This window comes from Arachis hypogaea, chromosome 1 (assembly GCF_003086295.3).
Source record: "Arachis hypogaea cultivar Tifrunner chromosome 1, arahy.Tifrunner.gnm2.J5K5, whole genome shotgun sequence".
Classification (NCBI taxonomy): Eukaryota; Viridiplantae; Streptophyta; class Magnoliopsida; order Fabales; family Fabaceae; genus Arachis; species Arachis hypogaea.
In genome coordinates this window covers 36,167,101-36,190,909 of record NC_092036.1, presented here as the reverse complement: position 1 = coordinate 36,190,909, position 23,809 = coordinate 36,167,101, and the positions used below count along the sequence as shown (strand labels likewise).

Below are 23,809 nucleotides of genomic sequence, written 5' to 3'. Positions count from 1 at the left end.
ATTCCTTCGATATATGATATGTATGAGCTTATAACTATCGTAATCTCTGATTAACCTTTACTTTACGACGCGAGGTAAGGCTTAGACTAATTAAGGTGTTACATTATGCAGCAGTAGATGGGTTCTATTGGAGCGGTGGGGTGCAGCAGGAATTGGTAGTGTGGTTGGGATTGTGGGAAGAGTGGACGAGGTGGTTTAGGGTGGGGAAGTGATTGGAGAAGGAATTGGACTTGTGTTTGTTTGGGGGATGAAAGTTCCTTCGTTGTTGGTTTGGTCTGTTGTGGGTGTTTTAATTGTGCTTGGTGAAGGTTGGGCTGCTACTAAGTCTGGTTGTTATTGATTGGGTTCTTCAAAAATGGTGGGTGATTGGGGAAGGATGTTAGGAAGGTTGGAGGTTTTGGTCAGGTTGAGTTTGTTTGTGAAAAAGGAGGCATGACTCAATGAATTGGACATTTCTAGAGATGAAAATCTCACGGGTGTCTAAGTCTTTTATGCTGATTTTGAATCCTAATAAAATACACCTCTTCTTGCACGGGGATCAAATTTTGAGTGGTGGTTGGCGAGGGTGGAGGCATAGGATAGGCATCCAAAAATTTTGAGTGAGTGAAAGTCATGTGGTTTGTGGAAGAGGAGTTGAAATGGAATTTTGTTTTGAGTGATTGGTGAGGGAACTCTATTTATTAAGAAGATAACATAGTTTACGGCATAGGAGCAAATGGATAGAGGGAGGCTTGATTGGAACATTAAGGCTCTAGCGACATTGAGTATGTGTTGGTGTTTGCGTTCTACCCTTCTATTTTGTTTTGGTGTTTCGACACAAGACTTTTGGTGGTGAATGCCTTTTTCGGCATAAAAATCATTAAGAAGGAATTCAGGGTCATTATCAGATCTAATGGTTTTGACATTGGTGTCAAATTGGTTTTTGACTAAGGCGATGAAGTTCTGAATTTTTGTGCCAACTTCTCCTTTTGATTTTAATAAGATTGTCCAAATGAATCTACTAAAATCATCAACAACAGTTAGAAAATATTTGTGCCCGTGTATGGATATTTTGGAAAAAGGCCCCCAAATGTCTAAATGTATTAATCCAAAAGGTTTGGATGTATTATTTATACTCAATAGAAAAGATAATCGCTTTTGTTTTACCATCTGACAAACATCGTAAAATTCATTGATATGTAGATTAATGAAAGGAAATTGAAGATGGAGTTCTCTTAATCTTTGGTCAGAGAGGTGGCATAACCTACAATGCCATACATAGCTATTTGTGATTGGGGTTGTGATAAAGTTTTTAACATTGGCTAAGTTGGTGGAGCTGTTGGCCCTGATGTGTTTTTGTAGTTGTAACTTGTTGGCTAGGTAGTACAATCCATCTCTCAATTCAGCCGAATCAATCATCTTTAAGGACTTCACATCCTGTATTTGGCAGAAAAATTCAGAAAAGAGCAATTGACATGAGAGAGTTGTGATTAGTTTGGAGATAGATAAAATATTGAATGTGAAACCTAGAATAAATAAAACATTGTGCAAAGTTAGGTGTGAGAAATTTATTGACCCATAATAGTGTGCAGTGATAATGGAATTGTTTGGGAGGTAAACATGTATCGGGTTGATCTTGTGGTGCATTTAAAAATATGATAGTGAGGAACATATGTAGTCAGTGGCTCCTGAATCTAGTATCCATTTGCCCTTGCTGTGTGAGTTTATAGAAGGTGTGTTGGGTGATAAATGGGATGAGAAATGAAAGGAACAATGTAGTGTTTGTATGTGTAATAGTGGTACCAGACTTGGCCTTAGATGACCCATGTTGACTTTATGGTATGGTTTTGTTAAGAAACCACACCACAAAGTCAGTACGAGACAAAAAGAAAAAATCACCCAAAACCAACTTACAACTCAACAGCACAATTACATCCTTATCAGGAACTGTACCATTATAATTATAGAAATATACTTTTTGTCTTGTTGTATAAAAAAATGTTGCCAATCATAGAATTACCCAAGTTTCACCATTCAATGATGAGCTGTAATTTCAGCCCCTATTGTATATATATAGCTACCATTGCCATTTGCAATACAAGCAGAATATCACATTCTCTTCACCTATTTGTTATTGTCTTTTACTCTCTCTATTTTTTCTGCACATTCAGTGTTTTATCTTTGATGGTATCAGAGCCTTGTTTTGTCTGCAAAGTGTTGTCCATGAACATTGTGAATGAGAGCTAAGAGAGATTGATATTGGGCTTGTTATAAACTAGGCTCAGAAGTTGGGTAGGTCTCTTCTTTGCTTGATCCGGTTATGCTGAGTTGTTGTTGATGTGGAGAATTAGGGTTGGCTGTAGCGGCGTTGGTGTAGAAGGTGTAGGAGCTGCTGCGATCATTGAACTGAGGACGGTCAAGGTAGCGTGGGTGGCCAGGTGGATAGCCGTGCTTACCGTAGCACTCGTCGATGGTGTGGCCAGTTCGCCCACAGTAGACGCATAATTTTTTGGCTCCACCGCGTCCGCCATTGGTGTTGCATCCTCGACTGCGCCCAGGTGGTGGGCACTGTTGTGGCGTGAGGGAGATGGGCTCGTCGAGAAAACTACCGCCTCCTTGGAGTTGGCGTTCGTGTTGAATGACCATGTTGAATACTTTGCTTTACAACGAGAGGGGGCTCAAGGAGCAAGATTTGGGACTCGACGATAGAGAAGCGATTGTTTAGGCCTTTGAGGAACCAAATGATGAAGTTTTGGTCGTGGTAAGTTCGTGTCGGGCATATGCAGGGTTTGACAGAGCAGTAAGTGTCGTGCTCTTCCCATAGTGCCCAGAGGGCTGTATGGTACCGAGTGACGGAGATGGATCTTTGCTTGAGGCCATAAATCTGTTCTTGTAGCTCAACAACACGGAGCAAGCCTCCTTGTGAGAATCTATTATGGAGATCTTCCCAGATCGCTTCTACATAGTCAAAATAAATGACGCTCTGAGCAATGGGTACTGAGAGGAAATTGAAATCCAGGCGGAGACCAATGTGTTGCATCTATGCCAGGAAGGGAAAATGAGGGCGTCGGTGGCTGGAGTTGGGATGGTTCCATCCAGGAAACCTATCTTGTTCTTTGAGATAAGTGCAATGGAGAAAGCACGAGACCATTGAGTGTAGTTATCACCGAAGAGTGGTGGAGAGACGAGGACGGTAGAAGGTGTTTCACTTGGGTGAATGTAATATGGATGGGATGGTGATTGGGTGACATCAATTTTTTCTTGGTTTTTTTGAGACATGGTATGAATGTGCAGCAAGGCCCCTGTTGGAGCTCTGATACCATCAAAGACAAAACACTGAATGTACAGAAAAAACAGAGACAACAAAAGACAATGACAAAAAGGTGAAGAGAATGTGATATTCTACTTGTATTGCAAATGGGAATGGTAGCTATATATATACAATAGAGGCTAAAATTACAGCTCATTATTGAATGGTGAAACTTGGGTAATTCTATGAATGGCAACGTCTTTTCTGTACAGCAAGACAAAAAGGATGTTTCTAGAATTACGACAGTACAATTCCTGATAAAGATAGAATTGTGCTGCTGAGTTGTAGGTTGGTTTTATGTGTTTTTTTTGTCTTGTACTGACTTTGTGGTGTGATTTGTTAGCCCGCAACATGTTTAGACGCTAAGGTCCCAGTGGTTCACTAGTCGACGTCTTGAAGAAAATGCTGTGGTTTTTGCATTGATTGGTTGCATTAAACAGTGGTTTAAAGACTAGAAATTAATGCTTAGCTAATATCAGTGGAGGTAGAAAGTTCCTTTTGAAGTCTGTTTATTGCATGGCGCAATGCCATTTTTATTATTTTTGTTCTACTATTTAACATCAGGGCAATACATGATAATGGAGAACATTATACACTAATTTCTATCTTGTTCATTTCCTTCAACTTCCAAGATGGAGATGAGCTGACTCGTCTGCATTGCTTTTGTCATATTAGAGATCATGTAATAGGTTTTATAGAATCTATAAACAGGTACACCCAATGTGCTAAAATCTAACTGATATATTATATGCTCGATTGCGTTTAGATTGATTGTGCAATTAACCTACACTAAAAATTTATTTGAAAGTGTTTTCTACTTCTTGACTTTAATGTTTGAAGAATGAGGTAATATTTTTGTTGTACATAATTAATCATTCAGTTAATTATTATGACAATTAATCATTAAACATTAATAGAATGAGCTGAGTGAAAGTCTAGAAGAGTCTAGAAGAATTACAAACAATTTAGCGGATAGAATCCCCTAACTAACTTAAGCATGTAACGATTATTCTACCCTTTGCACTAGCTTTCAGAACAAGCTTCTTCTTTATGTATATAAGCATAGATTTAGTGCTTCAGAAGTTGGTGATTCAGAAGTTAGTCATATTTGTACCGATGTACAAATAACTAAAGATTACTGAAGCACAACTTCCGAATCTCCCAACCTGTCGAAAGAGGGAAAGACCTTTGGATATCATGAGCTTTACACCATAAAGAAAAATGTCTAATTCTATCCTATAAAACTTTTTTATTTGAACTATTCCTCGTCAAATAATTCCATTCCTTTCGACTTGCTTTAAATATTTTAAACCTCTTGCTTACATTATGATTGTTTTCATTGACCATTGTTATTTTGAACTTTTAGTCTTAAGTTTTGTTATAGAATATATATTTAGCTAAATTGAATTATTCTCTTTCATGAAATGCAAAACATTATTATCTCAATAGGAATTTAGTTGAATATGAATTCCGCCCTTTTCAAATAAATGATTGGTCAATTTTTTATGTTTAATAATATAATAAGAGTAACAATAAAACCTTAATAGCACCAAATGTTTAATAATTTTTGTATATTTTTGTAGCATTCTTTCAATAGAATTTATTCGAACTTCCATACATGATGCCTTGGAAACAGATGTGGGAATTTTATCTAAAGCCAAAGCAAGGGCTTCCCTTTCTATGAATGGAAAAGATAATGAAGTAAGATTGTATTTTCATTTACATTTACTTTAGGATTTTTTTTCTTCATCCTTCTTATCTTGTGTTTCTTTTGTATTCAATGACCCTTGTGCTGGAAATCTTCCAAACTTTTTGTGGTATGCTGTAATTGTGGGTATTATCTCCTAGAAATAAGGGACTTATAAGCATATAGCCAAATGAGCTGCTTTTTTATGTAACTTGCCCAATAAACTTTAGATATAATATTACCTGATGGAGTTCGTACGTAAGTTAACACTTCACAACATATAAAAATGTATGTTCAATTATTCATATTTGTAACTGCATCGAACTCTAAATTGTAACATACTTAAACCTTTTCCATGTGGTGCATTGTTAAATGCGCTCACACTGTTGTTGTTCTCTTTGTTGTTTACATAAAAGGTGTATTATTTTTTGGAAGGAGGGATGTATGATTTTGATCAGGATAAGAAATTCACCTTGGAGGTGAAACAAAATGTGAAATAAGGCATATGGCATTCATATAAATGATTGATATTCTCCAAAAACCTGATTGCTTGTGAAGAAATTTCTTCACATACACTAGAAAATTGCCAAACAGATCTTTTTATGTCAAGCACCCACTTTGCAGTGCAGAAATTAATTGCGCTTCTCTTTCTGAGTAGACCTGCACATAAAATGTCATTGTTTTCATCAAAGCTATTAAGGAGTTGTGTCCTTTGGAAAACCTGAGCTTAGAGGAGTGTTAGGGAGTTCGAAATGGGTCTGATAATTAGGAGATTCAGTATCTTCTATTTTCTTGCATTATTTTCTCTATCTTAATAATATTCTTTGTGTTGGAATGTAAATGAGTTGAATTAAGTAAAAATTCAAAGGCACCTTGATGTTCTATTTATATAATTTTAATTCTTGCATGTTATAGCAATTAGCTTGGGCAACTCTAAATTTCACAAAGTATAAAGTTTTATAATTTATAGTGAATTTATTGTTGTTTTTCCTTATGTTATTCTTGTCTCTACTTTTTTTCCTTCTAAAATTATTGTGCTATGTGAACTGTTGTTTCTATTGAGGTTGCTGCTGTTTTTGATCTAACCTCTAGATGTATTTCACAACCAGGTAAAGTTGAAAGAAGAAGAAACTACTTATCTCAAAGATCGTCTTCTTCCTACCGTAATTGGATTGCTTAGTAAAGTGAGTAACATAATTGTATTTACTCCTCAGAAAATTGTTTATATTAGTTGAATTTTTATATTTCATTTGGCTATTATTATGTAGAGTGCTTTTCCCTTTTGTAAATTTTAAGCTTGTTGTCCGTTAGTGCTAGGAGGAGTTCATATTGCCTATGTTCAATTAATCAAAGATATAAGCAGCAAACGAAAAAGAAAAAAAATCAAAGAATGCATCATGGGGTAATTGGTTGAATGTGAATGAATTTAGGCCATAAACGATTTTCTTATAGCTGTAGGCTTTGAGTAGTTACTTTATCTATGGATGTGCTTATTGAACATGTACAATTGCCACTACCTTATGAGGATATTTTTCTTTATGGTATATGCCTATTTGGGGAGTGAGACAGGAAATAAATTGAAAGTTAAGAGTGATGGAGAAAAGCTTTGCATACACATGACTCTTTTTGTTGGTTTAAAGTCAGATGGAGGAAAAAAATGCACTAATTTTTGCCTAGAGGTGAATATGGAAGATCATTCCATTCTAAAGGTCTTATCCATAGAGCTAAAAAATCTTGAGGCCATATGAAATCAAAGTAAAAATAGGGGAAGAGGATTCAAGCTTTCTTGAGGTCATAAAAGAGTTTTTCAGGTATTTTTCTGTAATTGGAAATCAGAAAAATTTACCTAGAAACTGTAAGACGTACAATGTTGTATGTGAATGTTTGTTTGGAAGTAAAAGCCTATGATGCTGACACGGGATATGACACGACATGGGGGACACAGACACACTAATTTTAATTTTTTGTTAGACAGGGGAATATGACATGTATAAAATATAAATCAATTTTTAGATAGATTACAATGATATATTAATTTGTATTGATATTAAAGTATAAATTAACCTTTTAAAATATTTGTCTTTTTTAATTTGATGAAGCATTTTAGATAACCTTTTTTATTAATAATTAATAATGCATACTATTTCTAAGCTTATTACAAGTATATTGACCAAGAATAAGGTTGTACACATTTACACGTAAGTATTTTTTATTAATAGTTAGAAATGAAAGACATGCGGGTTGGATAAGTGTCGTTTTCAAAGTGTGTTTAACATGTGGACACGAAAACTCAAGAAAGTTTCCGATCTTCATAGGTAAAAGCTAAACAGAACAAAGCTCAATGATTCTGAGAAAAAACTTTTCATTTTGATGTGGTTCCATTAATAAAAGTAGGATTTGAAATGATTGCAAAGGGTAGGAAGTGGAAGGTAGCACCTATTTTGAAAAAGATAATGTGACATTTCAGGGGGTTTTGGTCATGTGTAAAGAAGGCAAATAGAGGGTAGTCCAACAATTAAACATAAAGAGGGAAACCAAAAGTACTGTAAACAAACCTATTAAAAATGATTTCAAATTTTGTGTTTAAATGGGTTGTCTATAGACATACTTTATAATAGGACACAAACTTCGTTTGATCCATAAAATTGACCGGATCCTACTGGGTAAATGGTTTGTTGGAATAAAAGAATTAGTAGTGGAATGCTTGATTTGGACCGCTGTGCTAAACAGAATTATCACCAATGACATTTTGTTTGTTAAAGGCCACACAGGGCTTTCCCCCTAATGTGTGTGTTATGTGTGGAGCAAATAAGGTAAGCATGCATCAGATCTATTCTTGCATTAGTACACTTCATTTGGCTTCTTTGGTATGTTGGGTGTGTCCTGCAATCCTGTATCAATTTCTCAACTTGATTTACTAGTTTGTGAGTAAGAAAAAAGCAATATCTTTGGCTATGTATAGTATCAGCCATTGTTTAGAGTGTAATTTGTGAATTTTAAATGATATATTTTTTAGACCAGCAAGTTATCTGGGATAAGATTAAATATTGCTTTCCCTATCATACATATTGAGAGAGTGGAAAGCTATACTACATAGACAACTTTTTCTTTTGTCTTTTTTTATTGCTTTTGTAAGGAGGATTTCTTATCCTCCCATCTTGTATTATTCATTCTGTCTTGATGATATTCTTCTAGAGTATTGATTATAGGATTTTGTTTCACACACTTCATGAAGACTGAGTAGCTGCTTCTCTCTCCCCCCTCTCCCCCTCTCTCCCACAAAAAAACTCCAATATTCCTAAAATATTTTCAGCCTATCATAGATTTTACAATGTAGAGAATGAAGGACAGATATTTTTACCTCATTTTTTCCTATTCCATCTTGTTCTTCTAGTTAGAGCTGCTTGTCAAACTTCATGGTTGGATGTGTTTTAGCTCTATTGGTATTTCCTTATGTAGGATTATGCATCTTTGCTATTAACCGATCCCACCTAGTAGGATAAAGCTTTGTTGTTGTTATTGTTGTTGTTTGGTGTAAGTGCATCTTTGCTTTAATATTCTTTCATGACTTGACTTTGCTTTTCTTTGAAATATTATTTTGGTTTTTGAAATAAAGGGGATTTCATTAAGATGAGAAGAAGGATAATACAAATTGGGGATAAGGGTTCCCCTATACAAAAGCAAGAAAAAACAAAAGATTTATCTACAAAGCATAGCTTTTCAATCTATCAACATGTTTAAGATGGAAAATCCCCTAAAATAATAATGAGCTTTACATTAAATAGCTTTTCTGAGAAATATCACTTAAATTAATAATGCTATCTCTATAAACTACTCTTTTAAATTGGTTAAATGAGTCCTTTATTTGTAGGCTAAACTTCCTTCTGTTATGAGGATCTACCAGGATACACTAACTACTGATGTAAAGGGTGCTATTAAGACTGCCGTTGCTGAGTTGCTTCTGATTCTTGTTACATGAGGTTCAGATTTGGAGTTCTTTTCTGGAGAGACAGTTGTAGATGCAGACGGTGAGATCTTTAACATAGATTATGTTCTATTGTGAGAGGATACATTCGTTTTTTCACCCCATCATATTCTTATGGGTTCTATACTACTACCAACCTCCCAATGTTAAATAATGATTGAGGTGGTGGTGCATCATTGCTAGCAAGTTGAGGAGCCTATCATCTGATTGTTTTGTGTAAATTCTGACTAATTAATAAATATTTAATCAATAAATTAATTATTTAAAGAAATTAGGAAATTAAATTTTATAGTTTTATGGAGTAGAAATAATTAAAATACGAATTTTGACACTAATTTTAAAATTTTTGGCCCAAAATTAGGTTATCGGGCCAAACCAGTTGGACCAGGTCCGTATTGGGCCCAAAGTCTAACATATATAAGGCCTACTTCAGCCTTCTTCCTTCCCCATTACACACTCCATGTTGAAAGAGAGATTGGAAGTGAAGACCTAACTTCCATTCCCAATTCCAACTTCAATTGATCATATTTTTCAATCCGGAGCTCCGATTGACGAGGTATCAGTGGCCACGCGTTTATCTCAGAATTCTCTACAAAATCTATCTAACTATTTGGTAAAGAATTTGAGATTTCATGCCCAGTTCTTCCTCTCTTCAGTTCATGATTTTGGGGTTTGATATTGAGAAATTTTGTGATTTTGATGGTTTAGGGGTACTCTAGCGGTGGATAGTTATTGGATTTCACTCTAATTTTGAGTGGATATGGTAAGAAACCACTTAACCCTCTATGAATCATTAATTAGCAAACCCTATGTTAATTATAATGAATTTGGATTGAATTAGATTGAATTGGATGCTTTGGAGTTAAATTGGTGGATATTGGAAGCTTAAAATTGAATCCTGGGAGCGATAAATTCAATTGGTGAGGAATTGAAGCTTTGGAGCTTGAAAAACGGCGGATAATTGAGGCGTTTCTAACTTAGGGAGGAATCGGCCAAGGTATGATTTTGGCTTCTCGTAGTTAATGTTTAATATCACGTGAAAACTTAGGCTAATGTACCATAAAATAAGTTTGGATTGAATTTGGTTGTTGATGTGATTAGTGAATAAATGTGTATATGTGTGCAATTGATTTGAGTTTGGATATGCGTGTGTAAATTTGGTGGAATAATAAAATATGATGATGATTAGTGTGAAATTGGGTCGGAGGCTGTAATAAGGTAATTCTCGGTAAGTTGGGTAAAAATTGAGATGTTGTGAAATTTAATTGATTAGTTTATGTTGGTATTGTGCAATTTGATGGAATGTGGATAATTGATTTGAAGTTAATGTTTGAATAGAATTTATGAAAAACTATGAGTGGAATTGTTGACTTGGTTGAAGAGCTTAGGGGTTGGTATAGTTGTGAAGTGATTGGATGGTATGTGAACTTGATTAGAGATATTTGGTATTAAATTGGTTGTGAAATAATTGGTTTTGAAGTTGAGAATTTTGGTAAAACTAGAGGTTTTGATTTTTGGGTAAAAGTTGGTTTTTGACCAACTTTGGTGGGTTATAACTTGGCTTCCGGACTCCCAAATTTTGTAAAAATTATTTTGAATAAAAAATTGGGTCCGTGAAGTTTATGTCGTTTGAAGAAGGGAGGAAAACTCATTTAAAACGAAAAAGTTATGCGTAATTGAAGTTTGGTGCAAAAATATGGTTTTCTGCAAACTTAGCAGCTTTTGAGGAAAAAAGGGGTGGTTGCATATGCGAACGTGCATGCACGCGGAACTTGGGCTCTGCTCAGGTGTTTTGCGTATGCGGACCTGCAAATTTGGGCACTCGCGTACGCAAGTGGTATACGCGACGCGAGAATTTCCCACTGTTTTGAAATCTCGCATACACGGAACCCCTATTTTGGCCAAATGTGATATTTTTGAATATTGAACCAAACTTCTAGTTTTCCAAACATCTTTTATACTTATTTAAGGTCCGTTAGTGAGCCTTTAAACTTTAGAATGAGGATGTGTCTTTTAAATGAGTTGAGGGGATGTCGGGAAGGAGTCGTGAAATGATAACAGAATAATGAAGTGTTGGTGACGTTGAGTGAGAGGAGATTGATTAAGATGATGAATGTAGTGATGACTTACAATTAGATGATATATGAATTAGAATGATATTGTGAATGAAGTTGAGAGTGAAAGTGACTGTGATTGAGATATATGTGACCAGGTAAGAGGCAGTGGTGTTGTCCACCTACTCCGAGTACAAGTTAAGAAAGAAGAAAGATTGAATTTGATTATGAGGACAATGATTATGAATGTGAAGTATGAATGCATGTTCTGTTCTGTTTTTTTTTTTTTTGCATTATTTTCTCTCTATTTGTAAAGTTTGTCGGGCACTATATCCCATGAGTGTGCCGGGCACTATATCCTAAGAGTGTAACAGACACTATATCCCAAGAGTGTGGGAGCATTTTACCTTGAAAAGTGTGTCGGATATTATGTCCCATGAGTGTGGTGAACACTATACCCCAAGAGCATAGTGGACGCTATATCACAGGAGTGTGGAAACACTTTATCCCGGAAAATGTGACGACCACGATATCTAATGAGTGTGGCGGACACTATATCCCGAGAGCGTGACGGGCACTATATCGCAAGAGTGTGGAGGCATGTCAAAGAGATGATATCTGGGTTAGCTACCGAGTGTGTCGGGTTCTGGCAAAGTAACCGATACGTGAGCCCACGATGAGTAGGACAGGCATACATCATGTGCATTTGTATGTTTTGCTTTAGTGTGCATTATTTTGGTTTGCTTAACTGCTTTATCTTTGCTTATTTGTTACTTATTTTACTTGCTGTATCTGCTATCTATATTTGTGCTTTCTTTGAGTGTATTGTATGTGTTTGCAACTGAGAGATTCCTTATGCTAGCGGAGGTGACGCTGAGGACTTTTCCACTGGGGTTTCGGAGGAATAGAGGAAACAGAAAATGAAGGATTGAATTACAGTTAGATTGGAAGAGACAGAAAGTGAATTGTAGGGTTAAAGTTTAATGAGACAGAAAGTGAATTGTAGAAATAGAGTTAGATTTGAGACTTTGATACCTTAGAAAGTTTTATCAAATTTATGGTTTAGTTTATTTCCTTTATGTTTAAATCTAGGTGTCGGAGTTCTAGAATTGCCTTTGGCTTTCCCGGGACATTTTATATTAACTATGCGGTCACCTTTATCATGCTGAAAACCTTTGGTTTTCATTCCATACATATATTGTTGTTTTTAAATGCAGGACACGAAGCACTGCACTGAACATTCTGGAGACTCTTGGAAGCGAAGAACTATCTTGGGACTCGGTGTTTGTATTTTTGTTTATATTTATATATGCAATAGATTCTCCACCTTATACATTTTATGTTTTGTCCCTCCTAAAAGTTGACTTGGAGAAATAGGTTGTAGCTTGCATTGGGGTATTCTTTGGGGTTATATATATGTATATATATATATATATTCTAGCCGGCCTTTGCTTCGGAGGTCGTGTTTAGAGCTTACTTATGTATCTATATTTCAAAACTCTGTTTATATACTTGTCTCTTTTGTTTTCTGTACAAGTCTTCTATCTAATCGCTTTTCAAGTGTGACGCGTTTTCAATCTTGTTTTGATCATCCTTTCTTCCAAGGCTCCTAGTTAAACCATTCTTCATATATATCTATTTATGTATTTTTATTTTTAGAGGTTGTAATGTCTCGTCACCTTTGATTTACGTCCTAGGCGTAAAATTCTGTGTGGTAGGGTGTTATATGTTATACTTTGTGCATCTCCTTAGTGCTATTTTCATGATAGTAGAGGTAAGTATTACTTGACCTGTTTCACTCATCTACATTCTACCCTAGAATTCTTGCATATTCTGATATGTTTACATTTAATAATTTATATTACTTTAACTGAAAAATTTATGTGGATCTATGATCTATTGCTGTTATTGCTAGAACACATGTACAATGATCCACAAACGGATATGGACTCCTTGACTGCAAAATTAGCTTTGCAAATTGAAATAGTATCTTCTTGTTTGGTTTAAATTATTTATTAAACGGATGTAACTTGTAAGCTTGCTTTGGCATTGTTCAGTTTTTGTGGTCTGTTGGTATATTTGGTTGTGACTTGATATTTTTCCTTATTACTTGGGATTAGGGCCGCACGATTGTGTTCATATTGTGGTTGTTTTAATTTGGTTGCCACATTTATGAGATTGAATTGCTTTGTTATTACTGCCTGACTTACTTCTCGTCAGCTGATGTATTTTGCTGTGTTTTAGTTGATATCTTGTCCCCCACTTTTCTTCATAAAATTAAACAGATCTGCTAGGTAATTCCAATTTTTGACAAGATTATCTCTCTCATTTGGTAGGACCCTGCTAAGAAGATGTGTTATTTATAAATTCAAGATGCTTGTCTAGTTAGGGTTATTATTAGTTCTTTGGAATTACAGATAACAGATTTCGTGTGTGTTTGGATTTCAGTTTGCAAACGGGAGTTTGCATATAATTGATTTTGTAAACTTGATTTTGATGAAAAGTAAGTTTGTGTTAACGTGATTTATGTTTGGCAATCTTTATATCAAAATTGATTATAGTAAAATAAATGTTGTTTGGATTATACTATTCAAAATTACTTTTAGATGAAAAATTACTAAAAGAGACATCAATTAAAATAATTTTTTATAATATTCTATTATTTTACTTTAAATATTTGAATAGATCTTATTAATTCATTTTTAAATAAAGTTAATATTTACTTACTAAATTAAAGTAACATATAAAAATTAGCAAAATAAAATTATATATATAAGAGTTTTTTTGGTGACTATATATATATAAGAGTATTTAATCTGTTATATTTTTTAAAAATTTTAAGTATTAACGTAAAAATGTTAATTTAGTATTTTTTTACATCGTCTTGTTGGTTTAATACTCTTAATAATTTTATTCTCAATATTATTTTAGAATCTAACGTGTGTATGATTTTATTAATATTTATGATTAATTTTTTATTTAATTATCTTTTTTAATAGGATCATAATCTATATTATAAAAAAATTACAATAAAAAACTATATATATCAGAATTATAATTATAAAAAAGAATAGTAAAAATAATAAAATTAAATATTTATCTTGATAGTGATAGAAACAAATCTAAAAGTTCTTGATAATGTATTTTATATAGTATATTTTTAGTTCTCTTAGTACTCTTTTTTAGTACCTTATAAATTTTTACTATTATTATTATTATTATTATTATTATTATTATTATTTATGGTTAATTTTTTGTTTAATTTACTTTACCTAATGGAATCAATAAATCATATTATAAAAAGATAATAATAAATATAATATACAAAAATTATAATTATAAAAATGTATAATGTCAAATAAAAATTTAACAAAAAATAAAAATAATAAATAATAAAAAAAGAGTTTATATAAAGATAAATAATAAGAAAAGAAGCCCATTCACCTAATAAGAATTTTATAAATAATACAATAACATGTCTATAGGATAAAATTGGTAAAGGAAAAATAGATGTTGAGGGTAAATGGCTAAAAGCCCGTTGGTGAAACGCAGAAGCTAGAAATTGTTGCTTCTGGTAAACGTGGTTTTAAATACAAAATCACTTCTGCGTTTGCCAAACTAAAAATTAGCCAAACAAAAATGTGAAGCTTTCAAGGAGCTTAAATGTAGTTTAAAGTTTAGAACATTTAATATAAATTATGTTTAGAGAGTTAAGTAGAAAAATGTTTGCTCTAAATTTTAATAAAATTAATATCAATTAATATTTAATATATATTTTCTTTTTATCTATTATGATGAAAAATATAAGTAAAAAAAAAGTATATAAGAGAAATAAAACAAATAAAAATAACATTTAATATAATGAGGTTTTTATATCATAAAATAGAAATCACAAACTTTTATAATAATTATGAATTTTAATCATAAGCCACAAAATATAATTATTGAATTACAAATTGTAAAATTATAATTAAAAAACTAAAGTATTTTTTTCCTGCCTATCTTCACTTGAGACTTAAATTATTAGTGATAATGGTATAATAGTGTCAATCATTTCTTAAAGTCATCATAACAATACCCACTACGTGGATGCAGCTCGATGGATCCAACGGATTTTTTTATTTTTATAAATTAAATAAATGTAATAATTAACGAAATAAATAATTTAAAAAATATTTATCGAAATAAATACTTCTCTCTTATCTTATTTACACTGTGAACGAGATAATTTTGCATGTATTTCGCTTACAGTGTAAATGAAATAAGATAGGTAGATGCGATACGTGTATATCTCGTTTACACTATAAACAAGATACATGTATTTTTAAAAAAACAATTGAAAATAATAAAATTATTAATAATATAATAATCTAAACTTTTACATGCAATCGGTACATAAAAAAGTTGGTAGATGAGATTAAAATGAATATGTTTAATCAATTAGTATTCAAAAAGAGTAAATAAAAAATTTAAAATTAAATTATGATCGAATTGGATTGATTTAAATTTTAAAAATAAAAATAATTGTAATTATCAGAACAGGTTGATGGGGATAGTGGAAAGATAATTGAAATGGTTATCTCTCATTTTTATTTTTAAAATTTAAATCAATCCAATTTGATCACAATTTAATCTTAAATTTTTTATGTACTCTTTTTTAATACTGATTGATCAAAGATATCTATTTTAATATCATCTACCAACCTTTTTATGTACTAATTGCATACTAAAAGTTTGGATTATTGATATTATTAATAATTTTTATTATTTTTAATTTTTTTTTTAAAAAATACATGTATCTCGTTTATAGTATAAACGAGGGGTTAAGTACTGTTTTCGTCCCTAAGGTCTAAGGCTAAAATCAAAATCATCTCCGACCTTTTTTTGTTATTAAAATTATCCTCAACGTTACAAAACGTTATAAAATTGTCATTTTCTACTTCAATTTTATTTTTTTACCAAATCTTGCTTCTGTGATTTTTTAATTTTTTTAGTTTCTGTTGTTTTGCTGTTTTTTGATCTGAAAACTGAAATTGTAGTTGATGATTATTGAATTATTGTTTAATCTGAATTTTGTGTTGATTTATTTTGTGAATATTGCTGTTAATTTATTTTGGGACTATTGTTGTTGGTGGAAAAAAAGTGTTGTGAATAATGAATGGATATGGTGGCAGTGATGATGGTGCTGAGGAAAGGGAGAGTGAGGTGGTGCGAAGGGGAAGATGTGATGGCTATATTGCTGTTAATTTAATTTCTTACTTCTACCTTTTGCTATGGTCTGTCTGCCTGGTAAAATGAAGAAGAGTGAGAAGCTGGAAGGGGATTGGAGAAGAGTGAGAAGAGGAAGGGGAAGAGGGGTGGGTATCCTCCGGCGGTGGTAATTGCCGCGGCGAAGATTAGAAGAAGAGGGTGATAGTGAAGAGTAGAAGGAAGGGGATTTAGGGGACGGGTGGGGGGAGGGGGGAGGGGGGAGAGACCGAAGAAATGCTGGGGAGTGGGTCCGGTGGGGTTTTGCTTTTTTTTTTTAATATTATTTTTATTAATAATGAAGGGTAATTTGGTCAAAAAATATAATTGAAGAAAAAAAAGACGATTTTATAACTTGTAACGTTGAGGATGATTTTAATAATAAAAAATGGTCGGAGACGATTTTGATTTTCACCCAGACCTTAGGGACGAAAACAGTACTTAACTCTATAAACGAGATACGTGTATATCTCGTTTACACGTGTCGCATCCACCTGTTTTATCTCATTTACGGTGTAAAAAAAATACATACAAAATTATCTTGTCTACCGTGTAAACGAAATAAGAAAGATAAAAAAAATATTTATTTCGATAAATATTTTTTAAATAATTTATTTTAATAATTATTACATTTATTTAATTTATAAAAATAAAAAAATTTGGATCCGACCACATCTTAGTTCTGTGTTTTAATTTGTAAACTGCCTAAGGAATTACCATTTAAATGCCCTATATCATTACCTGATTGATGGAAGAATGCATAATCCATGGGATGCTTTCTTAGATTTAATTAATCATATGGTAGAGATTTCATCTGTTACATCTGCTAGTAAGAGATGTAATAAGATCTTTTTCTATTTATGGTGTGTTTGTTTGAGATTAAAATGGGAGGAAAGAAAAGAAAGGGAAAAAAATGGAAAAGAAAATAATTATTTTTTTTGTTTGGTTGAGGAGAGAAATAGAAAAAGAAAGAAAATGGATAGAAAAATTTTGGTAGGATCCACTAATTTTTTTCCTTCCAACAATAGAGAAAAAATGGAGAGAAAACTAATTTTCTCTCTACTTCTAATATTATCTTTTTTTTTTCAATATATTTTATAATATAAAGATAAAATTATCTTTTTATAACATTTTTTTTATTTTTTTTTTATCCAAACACATCTAAAAAAAATAAAAATCTATTCAATTTTTTTTCTTCTCTTTCTTTTCTCTTTATTTCTTTCCTTCCGACCAAACATATTGTTAGTGATTGCAGGCACATTTAGTGTAGGCGGCTGAAGTGAAAAAGGGACATTGAATGGATTTCGAACAACCGTGATGGTCATTATGCTGCTGATTCTTTTGCTGCTGCAATTGCTCATGGTGCTGCAGCTACAGAAACATCGAATGAAAGCGAAGTTCATGGTAACACATTATTGTCACATTCACCACAACGAAACGGTGCAAGGGGTTCATTTCAGGGAAGAGCGGTTGATGCTGCAAGCTTTGCAAACATGTCAAAAAATTTCAGGTAAATCTGGTCTCTTGATGTTATAGGCTTGTTGAAAAATCTTTTCTTTTCTAAGGTCCTTTTTCCAGTCCATTTAAGTTGCAGATTGAGGTGCTATTTGGAAATTCAGAGGCACCTGAATTTCATAATTCAATAGATTGAACGAAACTTTTTATTAAGACGAAGAGAGGACCACCCTTGGAAGACAAACTTTTCTGTGTTAGCATAGATCGGAGGGAAATCAGTCTAAAAATTATTAAATTTAGACCTTTGCAAAGTCTTAATCTTGCCATACTTGTTTTGTGCCATTAATTAAAAATATCCGAATCGCCTCCACCCAATATTCAATTAGTGGCATAGATTGTACATTGTGAGAACAATTTGTTTCCTTTTACTCAGTACCAGCAATACTATCCTTTAGGGTAAACCCAATACTCGTCATACTAGGCTTGCACAGGTTTGGAGGAGGCCTTTAGAGGCTCTATCAAGGAGAGTGGTTCAGATGGAGAGTAGTCCTAAAGCTAGATATTGAGGGAGAATTAAGAAACTATAGTGGAGATTATTAAAGGAAATATGTAAAAATTTATCAATGGTTCAAACATAAATATGATTTATGATATAGCACTATGAGCCTTTCAATCCACGTAGCCAACTCATCTAGTGGGATAAGGCTTAGTTGTTTTTTTTTTGTGTGCAAGTAAGCAAGTTGTGATCTATATTGCTCAAGATTCGTGATATCAAAGTGCATTCTATAATTAAAAATGTTATGCTGGCATTGGAATTTTTTAGCTAAATTGAGTGTGCACCATGTTATTTATGTGCAATAACAATTGCTTTGATTGCCATAACAATAACATCAGTATGCTCTTTGATCTCAAATGTTTTTATCTTCATGTTATTCCTTTTATTAATCATTTAGTTGTCTTAGAGGTGCTCAGGTGCCTCAAGACTCTTGATTAACTGCTGAATTTCTTTTTGCTGTTCCTTATGGCACTTAATGAATATCCTCTGAAAAGAGAACATGATGTGGAATTCACTGGCTACTTCTTACACTTGTTGACATAAAAAAGAAGATGGAATTAGATATTGTATTTCATTTGCTGTGTAATTTGTCAGAGGTTCTCAAGAATTTTGTCCTAAATAGAGCTGATGTATTGCGAGAAAACGCAGAAGCTGTATTTGCAGCATGTGATACTGCTCATGGAAGATGGGCAAAGCTTCTTGTGGTCTGTGCTGTTCTCCATCCAAGGCTAAAATTGCAGGAGTTTCAGAACATATATAACATCACCTAGGAGTTCATTACTGCTACAGAAAAGTACTTATTTTCCTACTGGTTTGAAGCTTAAGATCAGAAATTATGTTATTTAGAAATTGTTATTTATATCCATCCTGTAATTCCCATGCTCAATTTAACAGGTTGGGGGAAGATTGGGATACAGCATCCCGTGGGACACTGCAGTCTCAGGCCAAAGCCTTTGTTGATTTCCAGCATGAATCTCGGGTTAGTTTTAACTCCGTTACTCTCATGTTTTATCATGAATCTTTTCAGTTTCTACTTGCTTCTAATAGTTGCTTCTTTGCAATCAGATGACAAAATTAGGGCAGTGCTTGACCAAGAAACATGGGTAGAGATAGATATTCCTGATGAATTTCAATCCATTATCAAAGTGGTTTTTTCATCTGATGCATTGCATTCTGAGAGCTTTAGTGAAACTGACGATGTTAATTCAACTAGTTACAATGATGTTCTGCCAATGTCGGAAACTGGACAGTCAAATGCTGAACAACCCGAGGAGCAGACTAAGTCCACTGAATCACCTACTACTGAAGTAGATAACGCTAAAGCCCAGGCAATTCAATAGAGCTAATAGTAAAATTTCATCAGCACAATGTAAAAAATACAGAGAAAGACCATAAAAGATCTGCATCTCAGGCTCTTTACTACAAAGGTGTTGGTTATCACATGGTAAACTGGTTAGTTATGTTTTTACTTCTCCATTTTGTACTCCTTCCCTTCCCTTTTTTCCTTCTTGCAGTTCTCCCAGAATAAGCATTTCCATGTACACTTGATTATTTAATTGTTTCAATATACTTCTATAGTTGTATGTGTTCACTCTTACTTTGATGTTGCCTATATGCATGGTCCACCTCTACTTTTATGATTTGTTTAGTCTTTTTGATTTGTATGCCAGCTTGTCGATTAAATTACATTAATTTGCTTGCTCTAGTTCCAGTGGCTTAATATTGCTGAAGATGCTGTCAGAGTACATTGATATGAACAATTTGTTGCCGCCACTTTCTTCAGAAGTTGTATGTTGTGTGGTAGAAATTTTGAAACTTTTCAACACATGAACTTGTCAACTTGTGCTTGGGGCTAGTGCTATGCAGGTAGTACTAATATTGTTCTCTGAACTGTTATTACCTTTTAGATATATTACTATATTTTAACTGTATTCAGCAGTTTGCTTTCCCAATTCTTGCACCAATTGGGAGATGTGAGATAAGATAGCATTTGGTTATTTTCACAGCACGTGTACAAACTCTATAGCTTGTTTTCAAACCCTAACTCATTCAAAATGTTTTAGATTATAGCTTCAGATCTTGATTTGACTTCAAGATTCCAACTGTATCTCACTTTAACTTCTTCAGTTTCTTACTCACACTTCCTCACTAGTGATAAGAATCAATTCGGTCTCTGAGTTTTCACTCAAGAATCAGTTTGATCTGTCAATTTTAAACATAGTCAGTTTGATTCCTAAGTTCTATAAGTGAGTGTGAATCAAGTTGATCGTTTTGTCACCAATCTAATTAATTGAATGCTTACCTAGTTAGCTGCCACTGTGGTAGTTTAACAGCTAGCTCATATAACACGAAAGCACTAAAGGCGTTGAGCTCAATTTCATCTCTTAAGGGATTTCTTTTGGTCTCACAGTGGACTAAATTTTATACTTATGCATGATTCGATTTAGTACTTCAAAGGACCAAATTGAGTCTCATACCTTTAGTGCAATGTCGGGTAGCTCTTAGATTGCCACAATGGCAGTTAATTGCACATATAAGTATTTTGTTAACTAGATTGGCCAAAGTAGCAATTTCATTTATGTTTAAAAACTCAGGGACCAAACTGATTATCGAGGGAAAGCTCTCTAAGATACCTGACTGACAATTCGTGCATGGTTCTGTCAGATTTGACTACAGGTTGTTGTCTTACACGGACAATTGTTCTAAACCAACTTATTTTATCCTCACAGTGTTCTCCTGCCTTTTATCTACAAGCATAAATACACATGCTTCCCTTGCAAAACTTGAACTAGGTTTCAGGATTCAACTTGTTCATTAATCAACTTACCTATGGGTGCATATACTTTCACTGTTTCAGCTTTTGTATTGTCTTTTACACTGGAAAAACTGTAAGACTTTTGGGTGTTAGAACTTTTGGGTGTCTAATGTTGGATATCATTTTGTTTAACTGAATGATGAGTATGTGCTACTCCAATTATGTCAATGTTAGAACAGTCCCTAGAATTTTTGTTTCTTCACTTCTTCTTGATTAAGTGTTTATCTTTCTGATTGACTGTCTTCATTCCATTTCATTTTCTTGTTAGTCTTGTCGTTTTTTAGGCTCTTAATTTTTCTAATTTGTGTGCAGGTGTCTGGTTTGAAGTCCTCCACTTCGAAACATCTGGCATTGGCAAGTCAAGTCATTAGTTTTACCCATGCTATTATTCCTGGTACTAATGGATGCACTTAACTATTGTTTTTAATGAAAATTTCCCTAATATGTTGGTTTCAAAAGATTTTATTAAATAGTTTGTGTTCTGATATGGTCTCTGTTCTTCATTTGTGGCATAAGAAATTCGGCATATTCTTTTTCTGAAAATACTGGAGACTAGAAAAGCATTTTTGCTTTTGGAGATTGATTGAGTTGCTCAGGCACATGCTTAGTCTTTATTCAATCACTGCTTATCTACTACATTTTTGAATGAGTTTCATTGTTGCAAATGGTTTCATTTGTTGCTGCATGTTGATGAAAGTTTATGCTTAAGCAATTCTTTGAGTCTCGTGATAATTTTCCTGTACTCTGGTTTCAAAAAGTGTTATTTGGTATCAAACAAGTGTCCATTTAAAAAAGTAACTCTATTAAATAATATTTTGCAAGAAAACTTGAAGAACTGTTAATAATATTTTGTAACAAAAGAAGTACAGGGACAATTTAGGCATTAATTCAGGTGTAGTAAAAGGACAGGTAGGTGGGGCCAGTGCTTAACGGATTGAGCAGGGTGGGAATAAAGGATGGCAGAGAGAGAGAGTCTGTACAGAGGATGTGAATGAGGTCAATAGGAAGAAACATATATAGAATGAGAATTGGGATTTTAAACAGGTCGTTTCTGGGAAATTGGCTTGGGTGAGCAGAGCTGCTATAGTGCTCTATCTGCCCTCTGCTTGTTGCCTAATTTTCTTAATTTCCTTCCCTTGTAGCTGAGATCCAGCTATAAGTGTTTATAATACACTTTTCTTCCTATTTCTTTGTGGCTTCTTACACATTGATTTTCCATTTTATGTGGTTTTTTTTCCTTTTTATCCATCCAGGATTATAAAGTTCAGAGAGACGAAATACATTCCAAATTAGTTCAGATAATGCGAGAGAGATTACGGGTCCGTTTGCGTGGGTTGCCTCAAATTGTTGAGAGTTGGAATAGACCTGAGGATACTTATCCCTAGCCTAGTCAGTTTGCTAAGTCCCTTACAAAGGTAAATACGATGTAATTAATTTGAGTGATTGCACTTTGCATCTGATTTTTGTACCTCTCTCGTTAATCTGCATGCTGAAAACTAGTTAATTGGCCAAACCTAACAAATGGTGAACTACTTCGCTTTTATAAATGATGGCTAAACATATACTTTGGTTGGCCAAGCTTACAAATAATAATAATAAAAGTATTTCACTCTGGTTGAAGTAATACATCATTAAACTAGTTCTTTGTGGCTTGTCTGGCTTAATATCTGGTCCAATTTTCAAAACCTTGAAATTTTCAATTATTAATTTATTATTGTAAGATCAGTTCTCTGAAAATTTTCTTGGAGCATGAAAAGGGTTAATGGTGGAGGCGTGAATATGCAAACAAAAAGATCTTTATTATTCTCTAGTGTGTGGAGGTCAAAGAAAAATAGTGATAATATGTTTGTGTTGAAAATGTTAATGTGGAGATAATATGTTTAATGAATAATAGACTTCTCAAGATTGTTGAAGAATTTGCAAAAACATAGCTGCTTTGCACAAATGAACTTGGGCTGGAATTGCTTTGGAATTTTTGCTATTAAGATTTTATTTGGTTGTGATTCTTTTTTTTAAAGAATTTTTTATTTATTAAAAGGAAAAAGAAGGAAGCTATTGTCCAACAGAATTGTGTTACTGGTTGAATCTGCTGAACTTTTGAGACATCTAGAAAGATAAATCCAAAACAAATAGCAAATTCATGTGCTTGTAGGTTATACTTTGGATTTATTTGATGGCATAGGGTGATGTAAAATTGAGTATATCATAATTTAACTTGGTCGAAACACAGTCTTATTTGAACCATTTTCCCCCTTTCTTAGGAAGTTAGATACCTCCAACGTGTTCTGTCTCGTACTTTGCATAAAGATGATGTTCAAGCTATCTTCAGGTAAGAACCTCAGAAATCTCTTGCCAAGAATATGACAACTTTAGGAGCAACTAACCATTTCACACCACTTATGGATTTATGCAAATGCTTGGGTTCTTAATAATTGTTTCTTGACTTGCTTGCTTGAGTCTAGAAACAATTAACCCCTTGTACTTACAATATTGTCTATCCACAAGAATTCCTTTTGGTAACTTCTTGAACCATTTTATTAGGCAGAAAGAATTATTGAAGCACATCCCAAAGGCATGATATAATGACCACACATAGCGCAGTGGTGGGCATTAGTATCAATTCCCATCTTAATTTGTTTTTGATAACATTTTATGTTATATCTTTATTACCGTCTTTTCTTAATTTGTTTTCATATCTTCATATTATTTTGTTCTGTTATG

At 33.4% G+C, this 23,809-nt stretch overlaps 1 protein-coding gene and 1 pseudogene across 1 annotated transcript; one reads left to right on the top strand and one right to left on the bottom strand.

Moving 5' to 3' along the window:
* Window positions 1–2,247: 2,247 nt before the first annotated feature.
* LOC140181767 (uncharacterized) lies at window positions 2,248–3,019 on the bottom strand. The gene is made up of 2 exons (XM_072226651.1): window positions 2,645–3,019; window positions 2,248–2,547 (listed from the first exon to the last, which is right to left on the bottom strand). Exons 1-2 carry the CDS (start codon window positions 3,017–3,019, stop codon window positions 2,248–2,250), a joined length of 675 nt encoding a protein of 224 aa, XP_072082752.1.
* A 184-nt stretch (window positions 3,020–3,203) lies between these two features.
* Window positions 3,204–23,809, top strand: part of LOC112714204 (vacuolar protein sorting-associated protein 54, chloroplastic-like) — a 33,350-nt pseudogene continuing 12,744 nt past the window's right edge.